At 35.4% G+C, this 20,236-nt stretch overlaps 2 protein-coding genes across 6 annotated transcripts in view; both read left to right on the top strand.

Moving 5' to 3' along the window:
- Positions 1–19,918, top strand: part of crp1 (C-reactive protein 1) — a 76,160-nt gene extending 56,242 nt beyond the window's left edge. Inside the window, exons 1-3 of one of the 2 annotated variants that reach the window (XM_693995.10) lie at positions 12,854–12,900; positions 13,970–14,042; positions 15,563–19,918. In XM_693995.10, the coding sequence (XP_699087.5) occupies positions 13,982–14,042; positions 15,563–16,179 (678 nt within the window). In that variant the 5' untranslated portion in view covers positions 12,854–12,900; positions 13,970–13,981 and the 3' untranslated portion in view covers positions 16,180–19,918. Of the gene's footprint in view, positions 1–12,853; positions 12,901–13,969; positions 14,043–15,490 lie in introns of those variants that run through there. The other variant, XM_073941129.1, reaches the window with a different exon arrangement.
- Positions 2,744–9,946, top strand: crp2 (C-reactive protein 2). Of its 4 annotated transcripts, XM_073940037.1 has the most exons (3): positions 6,039–6,120; positions 8,664–8,728; positions 8,815–9,492. In XM_073940037.1, the coding sequence occupies exons 2-3, from the start codon at positions 8,680–8,682 to the stop codon at positions 9,432–9,434; spliced, it is 669 nt and encodes a 222-aa protein (XP_073796138.1). In that variant the 5' UTR covers positions 6,039–6,120; positions 8,664–8,679; the 3' UTR covers positions 9,435–9,492.
- Positions 19,919–20,236: the final 318 nt, after the last annotated feature.

The following is a 20,236-nucleotide window of genomic DNA, read 5'->3' as shown; positions in this document are numbered from 1 at the left end:
GGGGCCTCGGATGAGAGGGGACATGTACCCGTCCCCCCGGGATTTACGCCCCTGCATATAGAAGCTATAAATTAACAGAGTTTTATGTTTTCTTCATCTGAAGTCCCATTATACTGATCAGTCTTTGCTTTAGTTAAACACTTGACCTTAAACTTCTCACTCAATATCAATTGTATATATTTTAGAATCAGAAGAGAAATCTGTCGGATACTCTGCTGCCTTCTGGTGGTCACATGTAGGTAGTCCAATTATAAATAATATCAAAACATTTTCATTGTTAATTAATTATAGGCAAAGTGTTGCATTCATATAAAGTTCCAGTAACGTTCAGACATCTACATCTCATTATTAGGCCGTCATCAGGGCCAGACAGTAGGCTGTTTTTAATCACATGGTTCTGGTGACGTGCAAAATTCAGATGGAGGACACGGAGTAAAAAACTGAATAGGAGACCGAGAGAGAGGTCTGTATATTTGCGATTTATAACATATTTCAAAGGAGAAAATAAGATTAAAAATAACCACATATGTTGGGTATGATCCTTAGATCATGAAGAGGGCCGAGTTTTCTACTGAACTAAAGTATATTTGCCTGTCATTCACTCGGTAGATGCTGTAAAAGCTATTATGATACATGAAAAAATAAATACTATAGTGATTGGGAGCATACTCTAGATCAGTGGTTCCCAAACGTTTTGCTGTGTGCACCCCTTTCTATTTGACACCTGTCAAGCACCCCTTTCTCAGATTAAACTCAACATTTTTTAACTACATGAACTAAATACATATATTTTCTGTATACATTATTCAAATAAAAATAAGAAAAATATGTGAATCAAATGGATGAGCTTTTAGGAAGTTGACAATTTTCACATTATCATTAAGTACAGACAAAAGTTCATCTGGCGTGTTATCCATCGCTAGAGCTTCTTGGTCAGGGACGGACTGGCCATCTGGCAATTCTGGCAAATGCGAAAAGGGCGGGGACCAATTTTTAAATGTGGGCCGGTCAGTTTTTTAAAAAATATGTATTTTGTTTTTTACGTGCAGGCAGCTTTTATCTCTTGCTAGATGTGATATTATAATGATGATAATAGTAAAAATAATAATAATAATAATAAATGTTAAGCATTTGGCCCAATCGGCGACGAACGCCTGGTTTAAGATGGGCCAACCCAATCCGAAGTTACCCGGACGAAATCAAAATCTGACAAGAATGTCATTTATTTCACCATCTGTACACCAATATAATTAGTGAATGTGCGTGTCCGTGGGTAGGGCTGTGTTGATGTGGTAATGCAACCTGATCTCACGAGAAAATGTAAGTATTTTACGTTTTGCCAGTTTAGTGTCTAATTCGTACGAATTCGTACGAGTTCAGTCGTATGAAATAGTACGATTTTAAAAAGGAGGCGTGGCACCTAACCCCACCCCTAACCCCAACCGTCATTGGGGGATGAGCAAATCGTACTAAATTGTATGAATTAGATTGTACGAATTCATACAAATTAGCCACTAAATGAAAAAGATTGTGTTGGGTAATGTAGTCTGGTGTGGCTACAGTGCCAGGGCTGAATTTTTGTCCCAGTCCGCCCCTGTTCTTGGTGGATGCTGCAGTGTACCCAGGAAACAGATGGTGCAACTTTTCTGATGAAAGCTACTGCTCCTTTGTGCCTCCTTTTTTCGTCTTCTGCAGTTCCTCCAATTTTCCTTGAAAAAAAAGCTTACAGGCATGCCTTGTTAGTGGCTGAGTCTTGTTTGTAAGTGCCGGACCATATATGAGGGCTTAAGACTGCTATCAGCTAGGTGCGTTCGACTTCATGCAGCGCTGCGCAGATCGATCGAAATCTGTCTTAAAGCGGTGCATGCTTGTAAGAAATCTTGTCCGGATTGATGCTGCGCTGTCGCCACGTGACTGTCAGATGTGGTATCAAAGTACCGCGACAGCGCTCCGAGATCAGACGGCAGACTCAGACCGTGCAGCATCTGAAGAGCGGCTGCAGGAGCTCTGATGACGATACCGATATTACACGATTGGCCGAGTTCACCACATGACAACAAACACGTGTATTTCGGGTTTATAATTGGGAAAATTCCAATTCAAAAGTTTTAAAACAAACAATTCACTTTTTATATCCTCTCTATCTTGCACACATCTTGCTTATTAAAAGACTACAAATATTTTACTGCAGTAATCATCTTTTGTTAAATAATCTGGTTATAAAGGTTACCTTGTTTGCACAGGTTTATTTTCAACCTTTTTATACAGACTATTTACTGCATTCATCTCCATGAACGATTTAAATTATATATTTTAGTGAATAACCTAAATATGAACTCAAATAAGTCTTACAGACTTGAAATAAAATAAACATAATCATTCATTCTGCCACCCTATAGCTTTCTTAACAAATTAAGTAAAGAACTATTTTATTAAATAATTATAAAATGATTTTATGATTATAATATATATATTTTATTTCTGGCCGTTTATACCTGGTCTTTCTGGGAAACTTCTGCTTAAAGTGTAGCTCACTTATTTTACCTTTTGTTCAATCTTTTTGGATTAAAGTGTTTTTTTGAAAAAGCTTTCATTATCCAAAATAATCTTAAGACTTAACCAAAACACCTTGTTTTGCATTTTACATTGGAAAGTTTTATAAATGTACATAAATGTAAATCCCTTTTTAGCATATTCAAACAAAAAGTATTAGCCTAAAGTGATGTTTAAACTCCTAGAATTTGTGCTTATTGCTCTGTATTTAATAGACCTGTTCGTTTGTATGTTTATATTAACCTCTCATTTCCCCTTATTTCTCTCATGCATTTGTTATATATTTTATTCATAATTATTGTTTTAAAATGAACTATAGTTTGTTGAGACTGTATTCTGTGTATTTAAACCAGGATAATCGTGTGAAGGGAAATGTGTTTGACTGGAACAGCATCAAATATGATATTTATGGAAATGTGCTTGTGGCTCCAGATAACTGACTGGATCAGCTGTAATGTTCACCCAAGATTAACCAAACAATAAAACAATTCTGAAAATTATAGCTTCAGTTTGTTTGTGACATGGACAAATGCTAAATGTGAGTGTTTAGTTAAACATGTCTGCATCTATGACCTCTTTATCCAAGTTGTTTCTAAAATGTGCAAACAGTTAACAGACCTCCAAACAAAGGCTGATGAGATCTATTTGAAACGAGGTGTGTGTGTGTGTTCGTTCTTCTATCTGTGTCCCTTTTTATATTCAAATCAGTTATTAATTGAAAATTCAAAAATGTGTTTATTTAAAGATTTGTGAGCAAAAAGTCACTGGTTAATCAGTTTTTTTTTTTTTTTTTTTTTGAGCAAGAAAACAAAGTTTGTTCAAACTAAACCTGAATTTCCTGGAGTAAAAGCCCAAACTGGCTGTGTGCAGCATACCTCTACTTTACTTGGTAAGAAGCAGTTAAATCGTTTTTGTAATCTGTGCATATAGAAGCTATACATTTAAGATTGTGTTTTTCTTCATGTCAATTTTACTTGTATAGCACTATTAAACCGAGGTTAACCAATGTGCTACACAATTCACATCACAAAGAAAAATATAAAGTGTGACGTCACCATTTATACTGATCTGCGTTTGCTTTAGTTGAGCTCTTTTCTTGACCTTTAACTTTTCAATCAATATCAATTATAAACCTTTTCGAAGAGAAATGTGTCGGATAATCTGCTGCCTTCTGCTGGTCACATGCAGGCAGTTCAGAACGTTTTCATTGCTTGAATAATTCTAGACTAGGTTTTGCATTTAAATAAAGTTCCAGTAATGTTCGAACATCTACATCTCCTAATTAGGCCGTCATCAGGGCCAGAATGAATTTGCTAAACTTTTTTTTTTTTTTTTTTTTTTTGCGTTTTCTGCGCAGCATTTGATGGCCAAAACAACATTTCAGATGTTTTACCATGTGCTCGCTCTGCTGCTTGGATCATTAATGCATCCAATCTTGCTCATTTTCATCATCACATGATCTGGTAGAACAAAATCACCTTTTTGATGCGAATGCTAATCTATTTAGTATGTGGTTCCATCATATTGAGCATTTCTTTCCTATATGATAAAAAGTTTAGCGTTCTCCATAGGTTTATTATGCAGAATTTCAAAATTGATGAACATCTTGGCATTTTCATTGTTTTGCCAATGTTGTTTTGACAGTATTGGTAACTGGTGTTGATTTGCACTTTATAAATCCCCAAGGACCAGTTTCAGCTAAAAATATTTAATATTCTACTGAAGAAAAAAGTAGCCTACATCTTGAATGGCCTAAGGGTTCGAAAATATAGGCAATAAAAATGTATTAATAATATTATTACATATAAAATTTATTTTAAGGTGAACTGCCCTTTCAACCAAAACAAGCTTGGAATGACCAAGAGGCGACACTCAATAGCACGTTCCATTGCAACAGCAGCGCCCAGCAACAGCCCCGGATTCCGCCATTTTGGAGTGAAAGCGATCAGCTGTCCATTGGATCTTATTGCTGTCGCGATGGCAAGCAGCTGCTTTGTTTTATATTTATTTATTGAAAAAGCGCATTAAAGCTGAGATGCTACCTAAAAGACGACAATACAACGAATTACTATCACGATCTTTTACACTTGTAATAGTCTATTTTACAGACTTAAAATATGCTGTTGTTCTATTGAAGTTTTCATTAAAAAATGGCCACGGCCATCTAGTGGCTGATCCCCAAATTGCACTAGTGTCGCCTTTTGGTGATTCTATGCTCTTTGACCAAAATGAGACAATGGCTGTGTCCGAAACCGCCTACTATTCAGTAGGTACTGCATTCTGATTTAAACATACTACTCGGCCGTTACAAAAGTACGTTCTATACAGTATGAACGTGAAAAGTATGAATGAAATTTGGACGTACTACATCCGCCATTTCGTCATGGTCACGTGACCTACCTGCGTCAATTGCGTCACTTTACTCCCATTCATGAATTCGCTCGCAGGGCATCATAGGATAGCGCAGTATGCATGCGATGCGCACTTGAGAATCTCGCAGGAAGTAGTAAGTCATCCGGGTACTTCTCGCATACTGATTTTCGAATTCTATGAATTCAGACATACTGATTTTCCATAGTATGGAAGTATGCGGTTTCAGACGCTGCCAATGTGAGAACTGCATTACCCATAATGCATGAGTGAAATCAACATCAGATCAGAATTTTACCAACTAATATTTAGCTGGCTAAGTCTTGTGTGTAGTTTTAAATGCCTACTTCCTTACACGTATTTGCTGTTAAATAATAAGTCTTACAGATCCCATGAAATTTGTGATTAGGAGAATTAATAAAACTTATATAAACATGTAAAGCTTGTAGTTTGTCACTACAATAAATCTACAGCAGGGGTGGCCAATCCTGTTTCTGGAGAGCTACCTTCCTGCAGATTTCAGTTGCAACCCATATCAAACACACCTAAACCAATTAATTAGGACCTGAACACCATGTGATAATTACAGGCAGGTGTGTTTAATATGGGTTGCAACTGAAATCTGCAGGAAGGTAGCTCTGCAGGAACAGGATTGGCCACCCCTGATCTACAGCTTTAACTTCATTCTCGTCGCTGTGTCTCATCAAGCAGTGACCAATCAAATGCTCTCTATATCGGACATGCCCCGCCCCCTTCAAGAGTTTTTTCAATTTGCTGCGCTTGAGCTACTCAGTGGCAGAGCAGTGATAAAACAAATCGCTATTGGCTGTTTTTTTTTAAAGGGAGGAGCTACATTTTCTTCCACAGGATCTTCACGTATTTTGATTGAGATTAATTAATCAAAAATCGAATAAAAATTTACATTTCAAAGCACTTCATGGGATCTTTAAACAAAGACTATATATAAACAGTTTACTTGCATTACTATAAATGAGGGAAATGCAAAGCTCAGTGGGCGCCAAAGCGAAGTCCCGCCTACCTGTTGAATTAACCAATCTGAGTCTTTTCAGCAAACCTGAAGCAGCATAAATAGTCAAAGGTGTGCGGCATTAGTCATTACGCTGAATCCGAGCACACACACCTGCTTTAGGGCTGCCTTAAATCAGCTGTGTTAAACACCTTCAGTGAAACTGTGCAGTCGCTTTATTACTCTTCAGGAGCAAGATGCTGCTTTTGTGCTTCTGTCTGCTCTCTGTGCATTTAGCGGCTGCTGACGGTATTGTTATTTATTTATAGGTTAAACAAGTCTGCATTTGACCTTATCTAAATTTCTAAAATCTGTTGGTCAAGTGACTAGCTCGCATTGAGGAAGTTGGTTTTTATATTTACACATTTGTTCTGTGACAACTCCCTGTATAGTTTACTATAGTACTTTGAATATTTGGACTGATATTGCATGCAAGAATGACAGGGGGAGAAAAAAAACTGCACTATTTCTTTGACTGAACATTTTTACTTTGACAGTCATTGGTTGCTAATATGGTTTGACTATTTAGACTTTACAATTTAATACATTTTTCTGAAATTTATATTAGGGAGAGTCCAAATGTGTAACTTTAAAACCAACTTTACCTCAATATAGTCCACAGGTCTCTAAACAAAGTCAGATGAGATCTATTTGAAACAAGCTGTGTTGTAATGAATGCCGTTGTTTTGTTTTGTATTCTTTTTCCTCTGTCTGTTGTGTCCCTTTTATAAATTTAAATCTGTTAATTGACAATTCAAAAATACTAATATAGTAAAAATCATTTTTATTTTTAAACCATATATATATATATATATATATATATATATATATATATATATATATATATATATATATATACACACACACACACAATTGTTTAAAAAAATATTATTTTTTATTATATTCAAGTATTTTTGAATTGTCAATTAACAGATTCAAATTTATAAGAGACACAACAGACAGAAAAGCATGCATTACAACACAGCTTGTTGTAATTTTGTTGTACATCTTATATTATTTATATTAATAAATGTTTACTTTAGGGTGAATTGCCCCTTTAACCAAAATGAGAAATTGTGAGAACTGCAGTACTCAATCCATGAGTAAAATCAACATCAGATTAGAATTTTACCAACTAATATTTAGCTGGCTAAGTCCTGTGTGTAGTTTTAAATGATACTTCCTTAAACTTATTTGCTATAAAAAGTTCAATATTACAGATCCCTTAAAATTAACCTTTTTTTTCGAAGTTAGTATCAGTATTGTTAATATTTAGGACATGTCAGCTAGTGCGCAGCAAAACAGTGGCAAAATTTGCGATTAGGAGATATAAAACTGATATAAACATGTAAAGCTTGTAGTTTGAAGCTATAATGGATCAACGGTTTATTCACATTCCCATTTTATCTTATTTATGTATTTTGTATTATGTTCCCAGTCATGTACTTTTATATTAACACTAACACTATATTGGATTGTTGAATATACCATTGGTACTTGAACTTACGGTTAATAAAAAAAATAAAGTTTTATTCACATCACCTCAAACTTCAGTTTCTCAACTAATCGTGACCAATCAAATGCTCTCTCCATCTGACATGCCCCGCCTCCTCCTCATTTATTCGTGATAAAAGAATTCTCTTTTGGTTATTTTTAAAAGGGGGATGAGCTACATTATGTCCCACAAACTCTTCATGTGTTTTGTTTGAGATTAAGTCAAACGTTGAATAAAAATTCACTAAATTACTTCATAGAGTTTATCCCACAAAAATATTTCTACAAAAATGTAAAATTTATATTGAGCTAGAATGCTGTTTTTCTGAAAGCTTTAATGAAATATTTCACATTTATTTTGGTCTTGCCAATATACTCGACTTTTTTGGATCAATGTTGACGCTTTTATTGCTCATAATATTTAAAAATCATTTTCTTTATCTTGTAAACATGTGATTTTGGGTTTTTATGTTAAGGATCACTCTTTAAAAGATGCTGGTTTTATTATAAACTTTATTTTATTATTTTGTAAATTTCACATACATAAATCCAAGTTTTCCAAAAGCAAACCTCTCATCATGGTGCCAGAAAAAGAGATTCAAATGTATATAAAAGTGATTTCCAAGTCTCAAAATAGAAAAGCCATTAAAACAATTAATATATGCTCCTCCCTTAACATTTTTACATAAAATGTTTGTAAATATGCATTTCCTGTAGAAAAAGTGCATTAATAACTCTTAATAACTAAAATTGGAAAATGCGTAATATATTTTTATGTAATTTGATAATTATGTACCCTCTCCTCTGTTTTTGTATTTTTTTCTCTTCTCTTCTTCTTTAATTTCTTTTTTTCTCACTTATTTCATTCTTGTTAAGAAATGTAAAGTGATTGAATTGTATAAGAAAACTGTACATGCTGTTTCTTGTTTATAAAAAAAATCACATTTCAAAGCTCTTTACGGAGTCTTAAAGGAAGTCTGTAGATAAACAGTTTACTCTCATTATTATAAATGAGGGAAATGCAGAGCTCAATCTAGCCGCCAAAGCGAAGTCCCGCCTACCTGTTGAATTAACCAATCGTCAGTGTTTTCAGCAAACCTGAAGCAGCATAAATAGTCAAAGGTGTGCGGCATTAACCATTGCGCTGCATCCGAGCACACACACCTGCTTTAAAGCTTACGCAAATCAGCTGATAAACACCTTCAGTGAAACTGTGCAGTCAGACCTGGAGCAAGATGCTGCTTTTCTTCTGTCTGCTCTCTGTGACATTAGCGGCTGCTGAAGGTACTGTTATATATTTACATATTTCTGCTGATTTATCTTTTCTCCATGTCCTTTTTTAATGGTTTTACTTTGGATTTGTCTTGCAGTGGGTCTCAGTGGTAAAACTCTTCTGTTCCCGACTGCTACTGACACCAGTTATGTTAAACTGAGTCCTAGAAAACCCCTGAGTCTGTCAGCGTTTACTCTCTGCATGCGTGTGGCGACGGAGCTGCCGGCCAAAAGGGAGATCATCCTGTTCGCCTACCGCACACCTGACGATGATGAGCTCAATGTGTGGAGAGAGAAAGATGGCCGTTTCTCCGTCTATATTCAGTCTAGTAAAGATGCAGCGTTTTTCCGTCTTCATCCTCTCTCCACATTTCAGACTCACCTGTGCGTCACCTGGGAGTCTGCGACTGGTCTTACTGCCTTCTGGGTGGACGGTCAACGCAGTTTGCACCAAGTGTACAGGAAAGGTTACTCCATTCGTCCTGGCGGCACCGTCCTGCTCGGACAAGACCCGGATTCATATGTAGGTTCCTTTAATGCAGCTCAGAGCTTTGTGGGAGAAATTACGGATCTGCAAATGTGGGACTATGTGCTGTCCGGCACTCAGATTAAAGCGGTGTACTATAACCAGGATAATCGTGTGAAGGGAAATGTGTTTGACTGGAACACCATCAAATATGATGTTACTGGAAATGTGCTTGTGGTTCCAGATAACTGACTGGATCAGCTGTAATGTGCACGATTAACCAAACAATAAAACAATTCTGAAAACTGCAGCTTCAGTTCGTTTACCATAGACAAATTCTTAAATGTTAATGGGGTTCAGTTAAACATGACCTCCTCAATCTAACTCGTTTTTAAAATGTTATGTTAGCCAAGCAATGGGGTTCACAGACCTCCAAAGGCAAGTGAAATCTACTTGAAACAAGCTACTGAGGATAGAGGTAAAGTTGGTTTTATATTAACACATTTGTTCAGTGACGACTCCTTGTATTGTTTCCCACTGCACTTTAAATATTTGATCTAAATTAACATGCAAGTGTGATTTTTGAAATCAACTTTTAACACTTTATATTACTGTGAACAATGTTGTACATTGACGGTCATTGGCTGCTAAAATGATTCTGCTATTTAGAGCTTGCAAACAATACTTTTGTGAAATTTATATTATTAAGGGGAAAGTCTGAATGTCTGACTAAAATCGGCTTAACCTCTATGGCTACAGGCCCATACACAAATGGAAAAAATATTTAAAAAAATATATTCAAAGATGATTCCTTGGATTTGCTTTTTTTTTTTTTTTTTTTTTTTTTTTTTTTCCCACCTGTTGAAAAAAGTTGAGACCATTTTGCAGATATTTTCCTCTTCTATTTAATTGAGGTTTTAAATGCTGCATTTTAGTGACCTAAGTGCAATTTTTATTTTTTCATTTTCTTTTTTTTAACTGGAATAGCTTGTCAGAGTTCTAACCACACATAGATGAACAAAAAATTCTTAAAGATTTAGAATAAAGAAATGTTTGTCTTCTATCTGTCTATATATGCAATACAACATGTATCATTTAAAAAAAAAAAAAAAAAAAAGTGAGTTTCTTAGTTTTAAATAACCTTTAAGCAAATAACAAACTGGGCCAGCAGATTCACCCTTAAGTCACACTGAAGCAACAGTAAAAGCCTTCTTGAATGGATTATTTTTATAGCCATTTTTACAACTTATAGCACAGCTGTTAAAATAGGACAAATAAGCTAATGTATGGGACAAATCCTGGACCTTTGTCAGTGAGGGTGGGTCTTTCTAACTACCCAAACTCCCCCTGGCTATAGGCCTGAGTTGTGGGTTGTTATCTTGCATATTTATGTGTCTATTTTGTGTCCCAGTAATCATTGGACGCAAATGATATTTTTGTATTGCAACACTTATTTGGGTGTGAACTGATTTAATTTGGAGCAAAAAGTCACTGGTTAGTCAGGCCACCTTTTTGAGCAAGAACACTGAGTTTGTTCAAACTAAACATGAACTAACCAACACAGTAAAAGCCCAAGGCTTTGTGCAACATGCATGTGCTTTACCAGTCAACTTTATGTAATTTTTGCATAACGAAGCTATAAATCAACAGCTTATATGTTTGCTTTTATGTAAAAACACCATTATATACAGATCAGTGTTCGCTTTAGTTAAGCTCTTGATCTTTAGCTTTTTAATCAATATCAATTCTAGACATTTTAGCAGAGAAATAAGGCGAATACTCTGTTGCTTTCTGGTGGTCACATGCAGCTCAATTAGAAATAAGACTAACAAATCATTTCATTGCTTAATTACAGGCTAAGTGTTGCATGCATATATTGTTACAGTGATGTTCATACATCTACGTCTCATTAGGCCATCATCAGGCTCAGACAGAATCCGCTTGCTATTTCTGTGCAGAATTTTGTAAATATAATCTGCTAATTGGGAAAGGACTTCGAGTAGGAACTGAAAACCTAACATTAAGTAATAATTAAATGGCTTAAGGTTTACAATCAAAACCCACTTAGAACCACTTGCTAAACAGCAGTTAGTCTCATATAACAGGGGTTCTCAAACTTTTCAGCCCATGACCCCCAAATGCCCGTGACTCGCGACTCACAACATTTTCTGAAGTGGTTATGAATATATAAGCCTTGCGCACACATACCAATAAACCCAAGTCTCTTCCTAGTTTAATTTTGGAGAACGCCACTTGGAAACCAACTTTACCTCTATAGCTGCAGGCCCATAGGCTGGTAAAAGGGATGGTTCATGTTTTGTTTTGTTTTCCCTCAAAGTGGACATATTTTTGCAGATGTTTCCCTTATTTTCTATTTAATTGAGGTGTAAATGCTGCATTTTAGTGACTTTGTGCAATTAAAGATTTAATTTTGATATGCATTGTAACTTAAAATCAAAGTTAAAAGGTTTTAATTTTTATTTCATATATATATTTTTTAGTTATAAAATCATTCTGCATAAATGCGCAGACTTTTTACTTACAAAATTCTCCTCTAAAATAGCACAAAATGTCCGCAGATTCTGTCTGGCCCTACAAATGACTCAAAAATACTGCTGAAATTAGTATATATATGTTGGACTGTATATATACAGCTGTGTATATACAGTTGAAGTCAGAATTATTAGCCCCCCTGATTTATTAGACCGCTTGTATATTTTTTCCCCAATTTCTGTTTAACAGAGAGCTGTTTTTTTTTTCAGCACATTTCTAATCATAATAGTTTTATTAACTCATCTCTAATAACTGATTTATTTTATCTTTGCCATGATGACAGTGAATAATATTAGACTTCTATACAGCTTAAAGTGACATTGAAAGGCTTAACTAGGTTAATTAGGTTTACTAGGCAGGTTATGGTAATTAGGCAAGTTATTGTATAATGATGGTTTGTTCTGTAGACTATCAAAAAATAGCTTAAAGGGGCTAATAAAATTGACCTTAAAATGGTGTTTAAAAAATTAAAAACTGCTGTTATTCTAGCCAAAATAAACCAAATAAGACTTTCTCTAGAAGAAGAAATATTATCAGACATACTGTGAAAATTTCCTTGCTCTGTTAAACATAATTTAGGAAATATTTAAAAAAGAAGAAAAAAATTTAAAGGGGGCTAATACTTCTGATTTCAACTATATATATATATATATATATATATATATATATATATATATATATATATATATATATATATATATATATATACCTGTATTTTACACACATTTACATAAGTAAATAAATAAATGATGGATTTGAAACTTTAGGAAATTTGTTTATTTGCAAATATGAAAACCAAAAAATTCCTCTACATCACCAAAGTATTAATATAATTTAAGTGTGGTATCATGAATCATGCAAATCATAATAGAGCTGCTGTGATCTTAAATGAAAGCTTTTTTCTTCAAGATTACATTATTTTCATGAATCTCATTTAAAAGTGCTGTTTTGCTGTACAAGGAAGAAAAGGTTGTGTATGTGTGTTTGACAGACAGAAAGACAAATAGAGAAGGAAGCATCTTTAATGGGGTTTTGGTCTCATGATGATATTGTGAAACTCACACAGCATCTATTGTTTTCTCTGATGTCATTACAGTGCAAGGAGGGAAGAGCTCGGCAGACTTTCTGCACTCACAGCCAGAAATAAACACTCCTCAGCTGCTCGGTAAGCATTCTGGAAACTTTTCTCCTTTCATTTATATATTGCATAACAAATTTAAACAATTTCCACTTCAGTAATTCAGGATTTTAAAGCTTGCATTAAACAAGAAAATGCTGCAGTGATACATTCTATTAGACAAAAAAAGTGAGGGATAAAACTCAGCGTGTTTATATGTCCTCAAAAATGACAGGAAATATTATTTGACTAGATATTTTTCAACACACTTCTATACAGCTTAAAGTGATATTTAAAGGCTTAACTAACTAGGTTAACTAGGCAGGTTAGGGTAATTAGGCAAGTTATTGTAATCGATGGTTTGTTCTGTAGACTATTGAAACACAATCTAGCTTAAAGGGGCTAATACTTTGACCTTAAAATGGTGTTTAAAAAATTTAAAACTGATTTTATTCTAGCCAAAATAAAAATAAAAAATTTCTTCTCCAGAAGAAAAAATATTATCAGACATACTGTGAACATTTCCTTGCCCTGTTAAACATCATTTGGGAAAAATTAAAATAAAAAGAACAAAAAATTCAAAGAGGGGCTAATAATTCTCCACAACTGTATATAAAATGTTTATATATTGACATTTAAAGCATAACAATATTTGCTTTAATGCATAAAGTTTGATAGTATACTAATAGTGCTTGCTCTAATAGTGCTTAATTTTATTATTAAGTGTTCCTATTCATAATAAAATACTTTAGAGATTTAAAGGAACACATTTTGCAGATTACATATTGTGTTATTATTATTATTTACCCCCAAAAATACAGCATAATAAATCAATTTATGAAATAAAACACAAAAATTAAATCATTTATCTCCTAATGTTTTAAACTTTAATGTTACTATTATTAATGCAGGACTACTGAAAATCTGCTTTATTGAATGTGCAGTACTTTTTTAATGTTACAAAACTTCTCACCTTAAACTAATTTGTTTTTGAGGGTAGTTTGTTTGGATATTAACATTGCAATGCAAAACAATAAGCATTTTTTATATGCTTTTCAAATAATTATGTATGTATTTTAAGATTTGAAGTAAATTATATAACTTTTGTTTTCTGCAGATCTGCGACAAGATGCTGGCACCGGTGGTTTTATTTTTCTGTCTGCTCTACTTGACACCCGCAACGACTGAAGGTATCATGCAGCATCAGTTCTGCAGGAGTGTGTGCTTGTTTAAATCAATGTGTGCCATCTCCAAGCATGTTTTGGTTCATTTAAAAGACATCTAATGGACATCTAAACATAGACGGCTTGGCTAAAAAAAAGGCTATATTTGGACTGTCGGTAAAATGTAAAACAACAGTTCAAAACTATACCAGTCATCAAATAGATAGACTATATCAGGGCCTGGTTTTTCAAAAGTAATCCACTAGGATTTTGGATAAGGGATTGGATCAATTCTTGAAAATGGGTTTTTCAAAAGAAAAAACAGATTACGTAATCGCATTAGATTATGTAATCCAATCTTGGTTTTGATCCGGATCAAACCTTTAGTTTGGGTTTTTCAGACCTTTTTTGTAGGATCTGGATCACTTTGATCCAAAAAACCTGGATTAAACTGATCCCATCAGAAGGGTGGATTTAGCGTGGATTTTATGTCCAAAATGTAATGAAAACTTAAAAATGTATTAAATACTATATTTGGATCATGCAGTATCTTACGAGATATACTATTTATTCATAAGGTTTTAATTTTATTTGTTCATCCGTCAGGCTATAGTGAGTATAGGCTTTAACATATTCAGCCTTTCAGTATGCATACAGCAAAGTAGAAAGAGTTTGGCCTTATAAAATAATCCCCCAAATAGCTGGCAAACCGACCAAAAACAATCAATTTTATTCTGTCACTAACTGATATATATATTCATCACAATGGAAAATATTTTTCTTTTTAGAATATTTATCAGTGATGCATGCAATGATTACAGAATAACAAACAAAAAAAAATTGCAAAGAATGGCAATCGCTGATTTTTGAAATCACTTTCAACAATTGCAAAAAGAGACTGAAAGGGCAGAAGCACAGCTTCATCTGGCAAAGGAACAACTGACTCTAACCAAACTGCAGCAAACCAAGACCAATGACTTGACATTCGCCTCCTAAAGGCTACGCTCAGACAAGCTGCTCTCTCCACATCAGATGAGGAAGTCTGACATTATTGTGGAGTTTTTGACATTAAGTCTTTTTTTGATTTACATCTATATTTGAAACTTATTATAAATATACTCAATGTACAGTGTTGTAGGTCTCAGATGAGCGGACTGCTGAAAGAGGATGGGGTGGGGTTTTTCTTGTTTTTATTATTTATTATTATTATTATTTTAATAATTATTACTTATTTTTTAGTTTTCATTTCAAATAAAAATAAAGTTATATTGGCCCCACGCTGGCTATTCTACTTGTCGCTCTTTACATATCTATAGTTCTACATTGTGATGTCCTATGCTGTTTGAGCACTGGTAATCCAGATTTAGTGATCCTGAAAAGTTCCTATCCGGATCAGATTGATCCAATCCAATGTTGCTTTGAAAAACTGGCTCAAAAAGTAAGCTGGATTACGTGATCACGGATCGTAAAAACAGGATTATACACACACACACACACACACACACACAAATGCTTGTTTGGTGTTTATCAGTCGTTTTGTCTTGCAGTGGGTCTTGCTGGTAAAGTTCTTCTGTTCCCGTACGAGACAGACTTTAGCTACGTCAAACTCACTCCTAAGAAGCCTCTGGGTCTGTCAGCGTTTACTCTCTGCATGCGTGTGGCCACAGAGCTCCAGGGCGAGCGGCAGATCATCCTGTTTGCCTACCGAACACCCGACTTTGATGAACTGAACTTGTGGAGGGAGAAAGACGGCCGTGTGTCCTTCTACCTCAGCGGTGATGGGGCATTTTTTAACCTGCCGCCTCTGTCCACCTTCCGGACGCACCTGTGCCTGTCCTGGAGCTCTCGCACCGGGCTCGCTGCCTTCTGGGTGGATGGACGCCGGAGTGCGTTTCAGCTTTATAAACCGGGCCACAGCATCCGCCCGCAGGGCACTGCTCTGCTTGGACAGGACCCTGATAAACTCCTGGGCGACTTCGAGACGGTGCAGAGTTTCGCCGGTGAACTCACAGACCTGAACATGTGGGATTATGTGCTCACCGGGAACCAGATTAAAGCGCTGTATTTTAACCATGCGCAGCGCGTGCCCAAGGCAAACGTGTTTGAGTGGAGCTCCATCGAGTATGAGATTAAGGGGAACGTGCTTGTCACGCAAGACGATTGATAATATTCAGTATGATACTACACGTATAATATTTACAGTTATTTTCTGCATAACACGTACTTTATAGTTCACCACTGTAATATGCACTGTGGGTCATTTTAAAACTTTTACAGTAACTTACTGCATATTAGGAACCTGCAGTATTCTACTGTAATGAAAATAATCTAAAAATAATAAGTACTGCGACTGTAGTTGAAGACTAAAATGAAAAGGTTGATTAAAATGTACTAAATTTAATAGTAAATACTAAGGGTGCTTTCACACCTACACTTTTATTTCGGAACGTATCTCGTTTGCCCAGTTAGCGCGGTTCGTTTGGCATATGTGAACAGGGCAATCGCGCTCTGTTCCGCGCCAAAGTAATCGCTCCGAGATCGATTAAATGAGGTGGTCTTGGCTCGATTGAAACAAACCCTGGAGCGGTTCGATTGCAGTGAGAAAGCGATCCGATCCGAGCGCGGTTATATCACAGTGTTTTATGGATATGTAATAGGCATACGGCTATATGAAGAGAGAATTAAGAGTAGGGCGGGAAGTTTTGCGAGTCTCCGGATGCCCGCAAACGAGTGATGATCTCCTGGTAATCTGCGTCTCTCTCCCAGTCCTCAAATAGGCATCGTCGCGCACCCTTCTCACCCCTCCCCACCGCATCATTCCTCAGACACGTCACGCGCGCACACCCTGTCAATCACCACCAAACCACCACCTCTCCTGACAGCTGAGCGGGACGCTGCAAAATAAACCCTGACACTCTGACCAATGTAAGGAGAGATTACTCGCACGAGACTTGTTTGAGCTCTTTTGGTCCGATTAGAAACTTTGCAGTGTGAAAGCGAACCGCTCCAAGAGCAAAGAGCAACAATGTAACAATTGTAATCTCTGTTTCGGAACAACTGAATCGATTCACAGGTGTGAAAGCACCCTTAAACAAAAGTTTTTGTACTGCTACAGGCCCGTAGCCAGGGGGGTTCGGGTGGTTCAAAAGGCCCACCCCTCACTGACAAAGGTCTAGAATTGGTGCCCTATAGACGAATTACCATGTTGGTAAACATTCAGGATGCGCGCTCAGCGAGGTTGCAGAAAAAAACGAGAGCGCTAGCATTTACAGCGAGGAAATGACATCCGATGCAGTACAGAGTTTGTTGTTGTCTTAGAAATACGTTATATGTAGCAAAATTAACGTTAAAGTGAGCGGCGTTCGTCTGACAGGTTCATTTGCGATAGCACCCTCCCAATGGGTATTGGATAAGATGAAATGGCCAAGCATCCAGGACTAAATATACAACTCTTTGAAGCTCCGAGTGTTCTAACAAGATGCGTGGTCATGTGCAAGAAATAATGTTCCATGATTACCAGATTCAAAACTTTGTAGTGCTAAAAAGCGAGGTTCTGCCTAGCCAAAGACAAGGAAAAAAGACGGAGCTAACATTATACAAGGCTTGGGTGATGATCAAGCAAAGCTACTGCATTCTGACAGCGAACTACACCTGAATTTACAACAGGGAATGTGAACTTACACATTGAGGTAAATTTGGAAATATTTGTCTTATATCTAAAAGAGGAAAACAGATACTGTGTTCGTTTTAACGGCACAAACCAGCACAAATCGAGCACAAACGACCTGTGCTGTTTTGAAGTCATTTGCGCAACATGGGGTGGAAAGTGACGTCACACGATCAAAAAAATAATGCTTAATATCTCAGACCCCAAACCAGCACAAACGTTCGTTTTTGCGGCACAAATCAGCACAAACGTATCACAAACGAATGGCATAGTTTGGGGGATTATTTGTTTTTATGGGGTGCCAACTTCACGGAGGTGTTTTATATTCGCACATTCAGACTTTCTCCTTAATAATATCATTTCATAAAAGTATTATTTGCAACCTCTAAATGGCGAAATCATAGTAGCAGCAAATGACTGTCAAAGCACAACACAAATAATATATCAGGATAAACAATAAAGGGAGTTTAATAAACCATATGTAACTGTTTTTACTAAAGTAATTTCTGCAATCAAAAATGAGTAGTGTATGATTCAGCATAGTGTGAACTTACCTGATATAACATGAGAACTGCAGAGTCCAGCATTTCTAGGTCCTCACTCCATTCAGCTCCCTTTTGGCCGAATACATCTGCAGTTGGCATTAAAAGCAGTGTGGTGTATGGTAAATGTTAAGGTAAATGTACACATTTGTACCTAAAAGGTCCATATTAATACCTCAGGGGTGCATACTAGTACCTAAAAAGTACAAAAGTGTTCCTTTTAAAATTTTTAGGTACTAATATATACTTTTGAGGTACCAATATGGACCCTTTAAGTACTAACATCTACCTTTTGAAAAGGTTCCACCCCAGTGACAGCTCGCGATTACATTTATTTCTGATAGTGTAAAAAGAAGATTCAGTAAGGCTGTTTTACTGTAAAATGAAATTGCAGTAGGGCTCTGCTACTGTAAAACACATTTACTGGTAAGTTACTGTAGGGGGGCAGTTGCGGTAACTTGCTAGCAACGGTGCTGCCACTAAGTTGCCACAAAAATACTATATAATGTGTGACAGCCATTATTTTTCCTCAGAATTCAGACGTCTGTAAATCTGTCTGTTGTGCAAAGACTGTCTTTAGTGAGCAGCTAAAAGCGGTAAGTGTGGAAGACTGCAAATATCCATAGGAGAATTTTCCAGTAAGGTACAGTTGAAGTCAGAATTATTAGCCCCCCTTTAATTTTTGTTCTTTAATAAATATTTAATTTCCCAAATGATGTTTATCAGAGCAAAAAATAAATAAATAAATCACAGTATATCTGATAATATTTTTTCTTCTGGAGAAAAGAATTTTGGCTAGAATAAAAGCAGTTTTGAATTTTTTAAACACCATTTTAAGGTCAATATTATTAGCGCCTTTCAGCTAGATTTTTTTTCCGATAGTCTAAAGAACAAACCATCGTTATACAATAACTTGCCTAATTAACCTAGTTAAGCCTTTAAATGTCACTAAGCTGTATAGAAGTGTCTTGAAAAATATCAAGTGAAATATTATTTACTGTCTTCATGGCAAAGATAAAATAAATGAGCTATTAGAAATGAGTTATTAAAACTATTATGTTTAGAAATGTGTTGAAAAAATCTCTCCATTAAACTGAAATTAGGGGGAAAATAAACAGGGGGCTAATAATTCAGGGGGGTTAATAATTCTGACTTTAACTGTATATTTGGGAATGGTGATAATAATGTGATTATCAGGTATAAACAAATATAATAACTAACTGATGGCTAATATTTAAAAGAAACAACCACTTAAGATCATTAAATCATCACTGTAATGATATAAAATTGTGTTTTTTATGTTTTCTTTTACTGTAGTAATAGTATAGTAGCACTTTGGTGTTTTTGAACCATACATCTTATAGTGTATAGCATTTACAGCACTTTGCTAATGAATATTAACTCTAGTAAACTGACAAACAACACTGTAATATGCTTCAGCTTTTGCTACAGTAAACTGATGTATTGTGGTAATATACATAGACAGATGAAGTTAGTACAGTATTGTGTAATGTATTTATATTAGTAAAGCTGTTGCAGAATCACAACAGATTAAGTCAAGTATTTGTGTATGGTTCAAAATAATTTTTTTCATGCGAGTTTAACTTGTTTTAAATAAGGTAATACGAGATTTAAGTGTAATGTAATGTACAGTAAAATGATCTGTACTCTTCTGATTAAACATTTACAGTATATTTTGCATTATTCTGTGTATATACGTATGTGTATATATTTCTGCTGCAGTACATCCATCTGACCACAAGAGCGCAGCATAATTACAAATGACATCAATTCATGCAGTAACAACTATTGACTAAATCTGATTTCCTGCTTATTATTAAACTATTTCATCACTGTAACGAGACAATACAACCATAACTTAATGTTAAAACATCTATCATAACATTTTCAATATGTGTCTCTTTTTGGATTGCCTGAAGCTATAGAAATTAAAAATGTAAAGCAGGAAATATGTTAGGACCATTGCTTTTGTTTACATCCCTTAAAATGGT

Source organism: Danio rerio, chromosome 24 (assembly GCF_049306965.1).
Source record: "Danio rerio strain Tuebingen ecotype United States chromosome 24, GRCz12tu, whole genome shotgun sequence".
NCBI classification, from domain to species: domain Eukaryota; kingdom Metazoa; phylum Chordata; class Actinopteri; order Cypriniformes; family Danionidae; genus Danio; species Danio rerio.
Note: the sequence above shows the minus strand (reverse complement) of the source record. Positions and strands in the feature narration are given on the sequence as shown.

Excerpts from the sequence above, each read along its gene's own strand:
- crp2 (XM_005162877.6), top strand. The coding sequence starts at position 6,148 with ATGCTGCTTTTGTGCTTCTGTCTGCTCTCTGTGCATTTAGCGGCTGCT. Across the intron at positions 6,200-8,814 it reads GCATTTAGCGGCTGCTGACG|TGGGTCTCAGTGGTAAAACT; the intron begins GTATTGTTATTT and ends TTTGTCTTGCAG.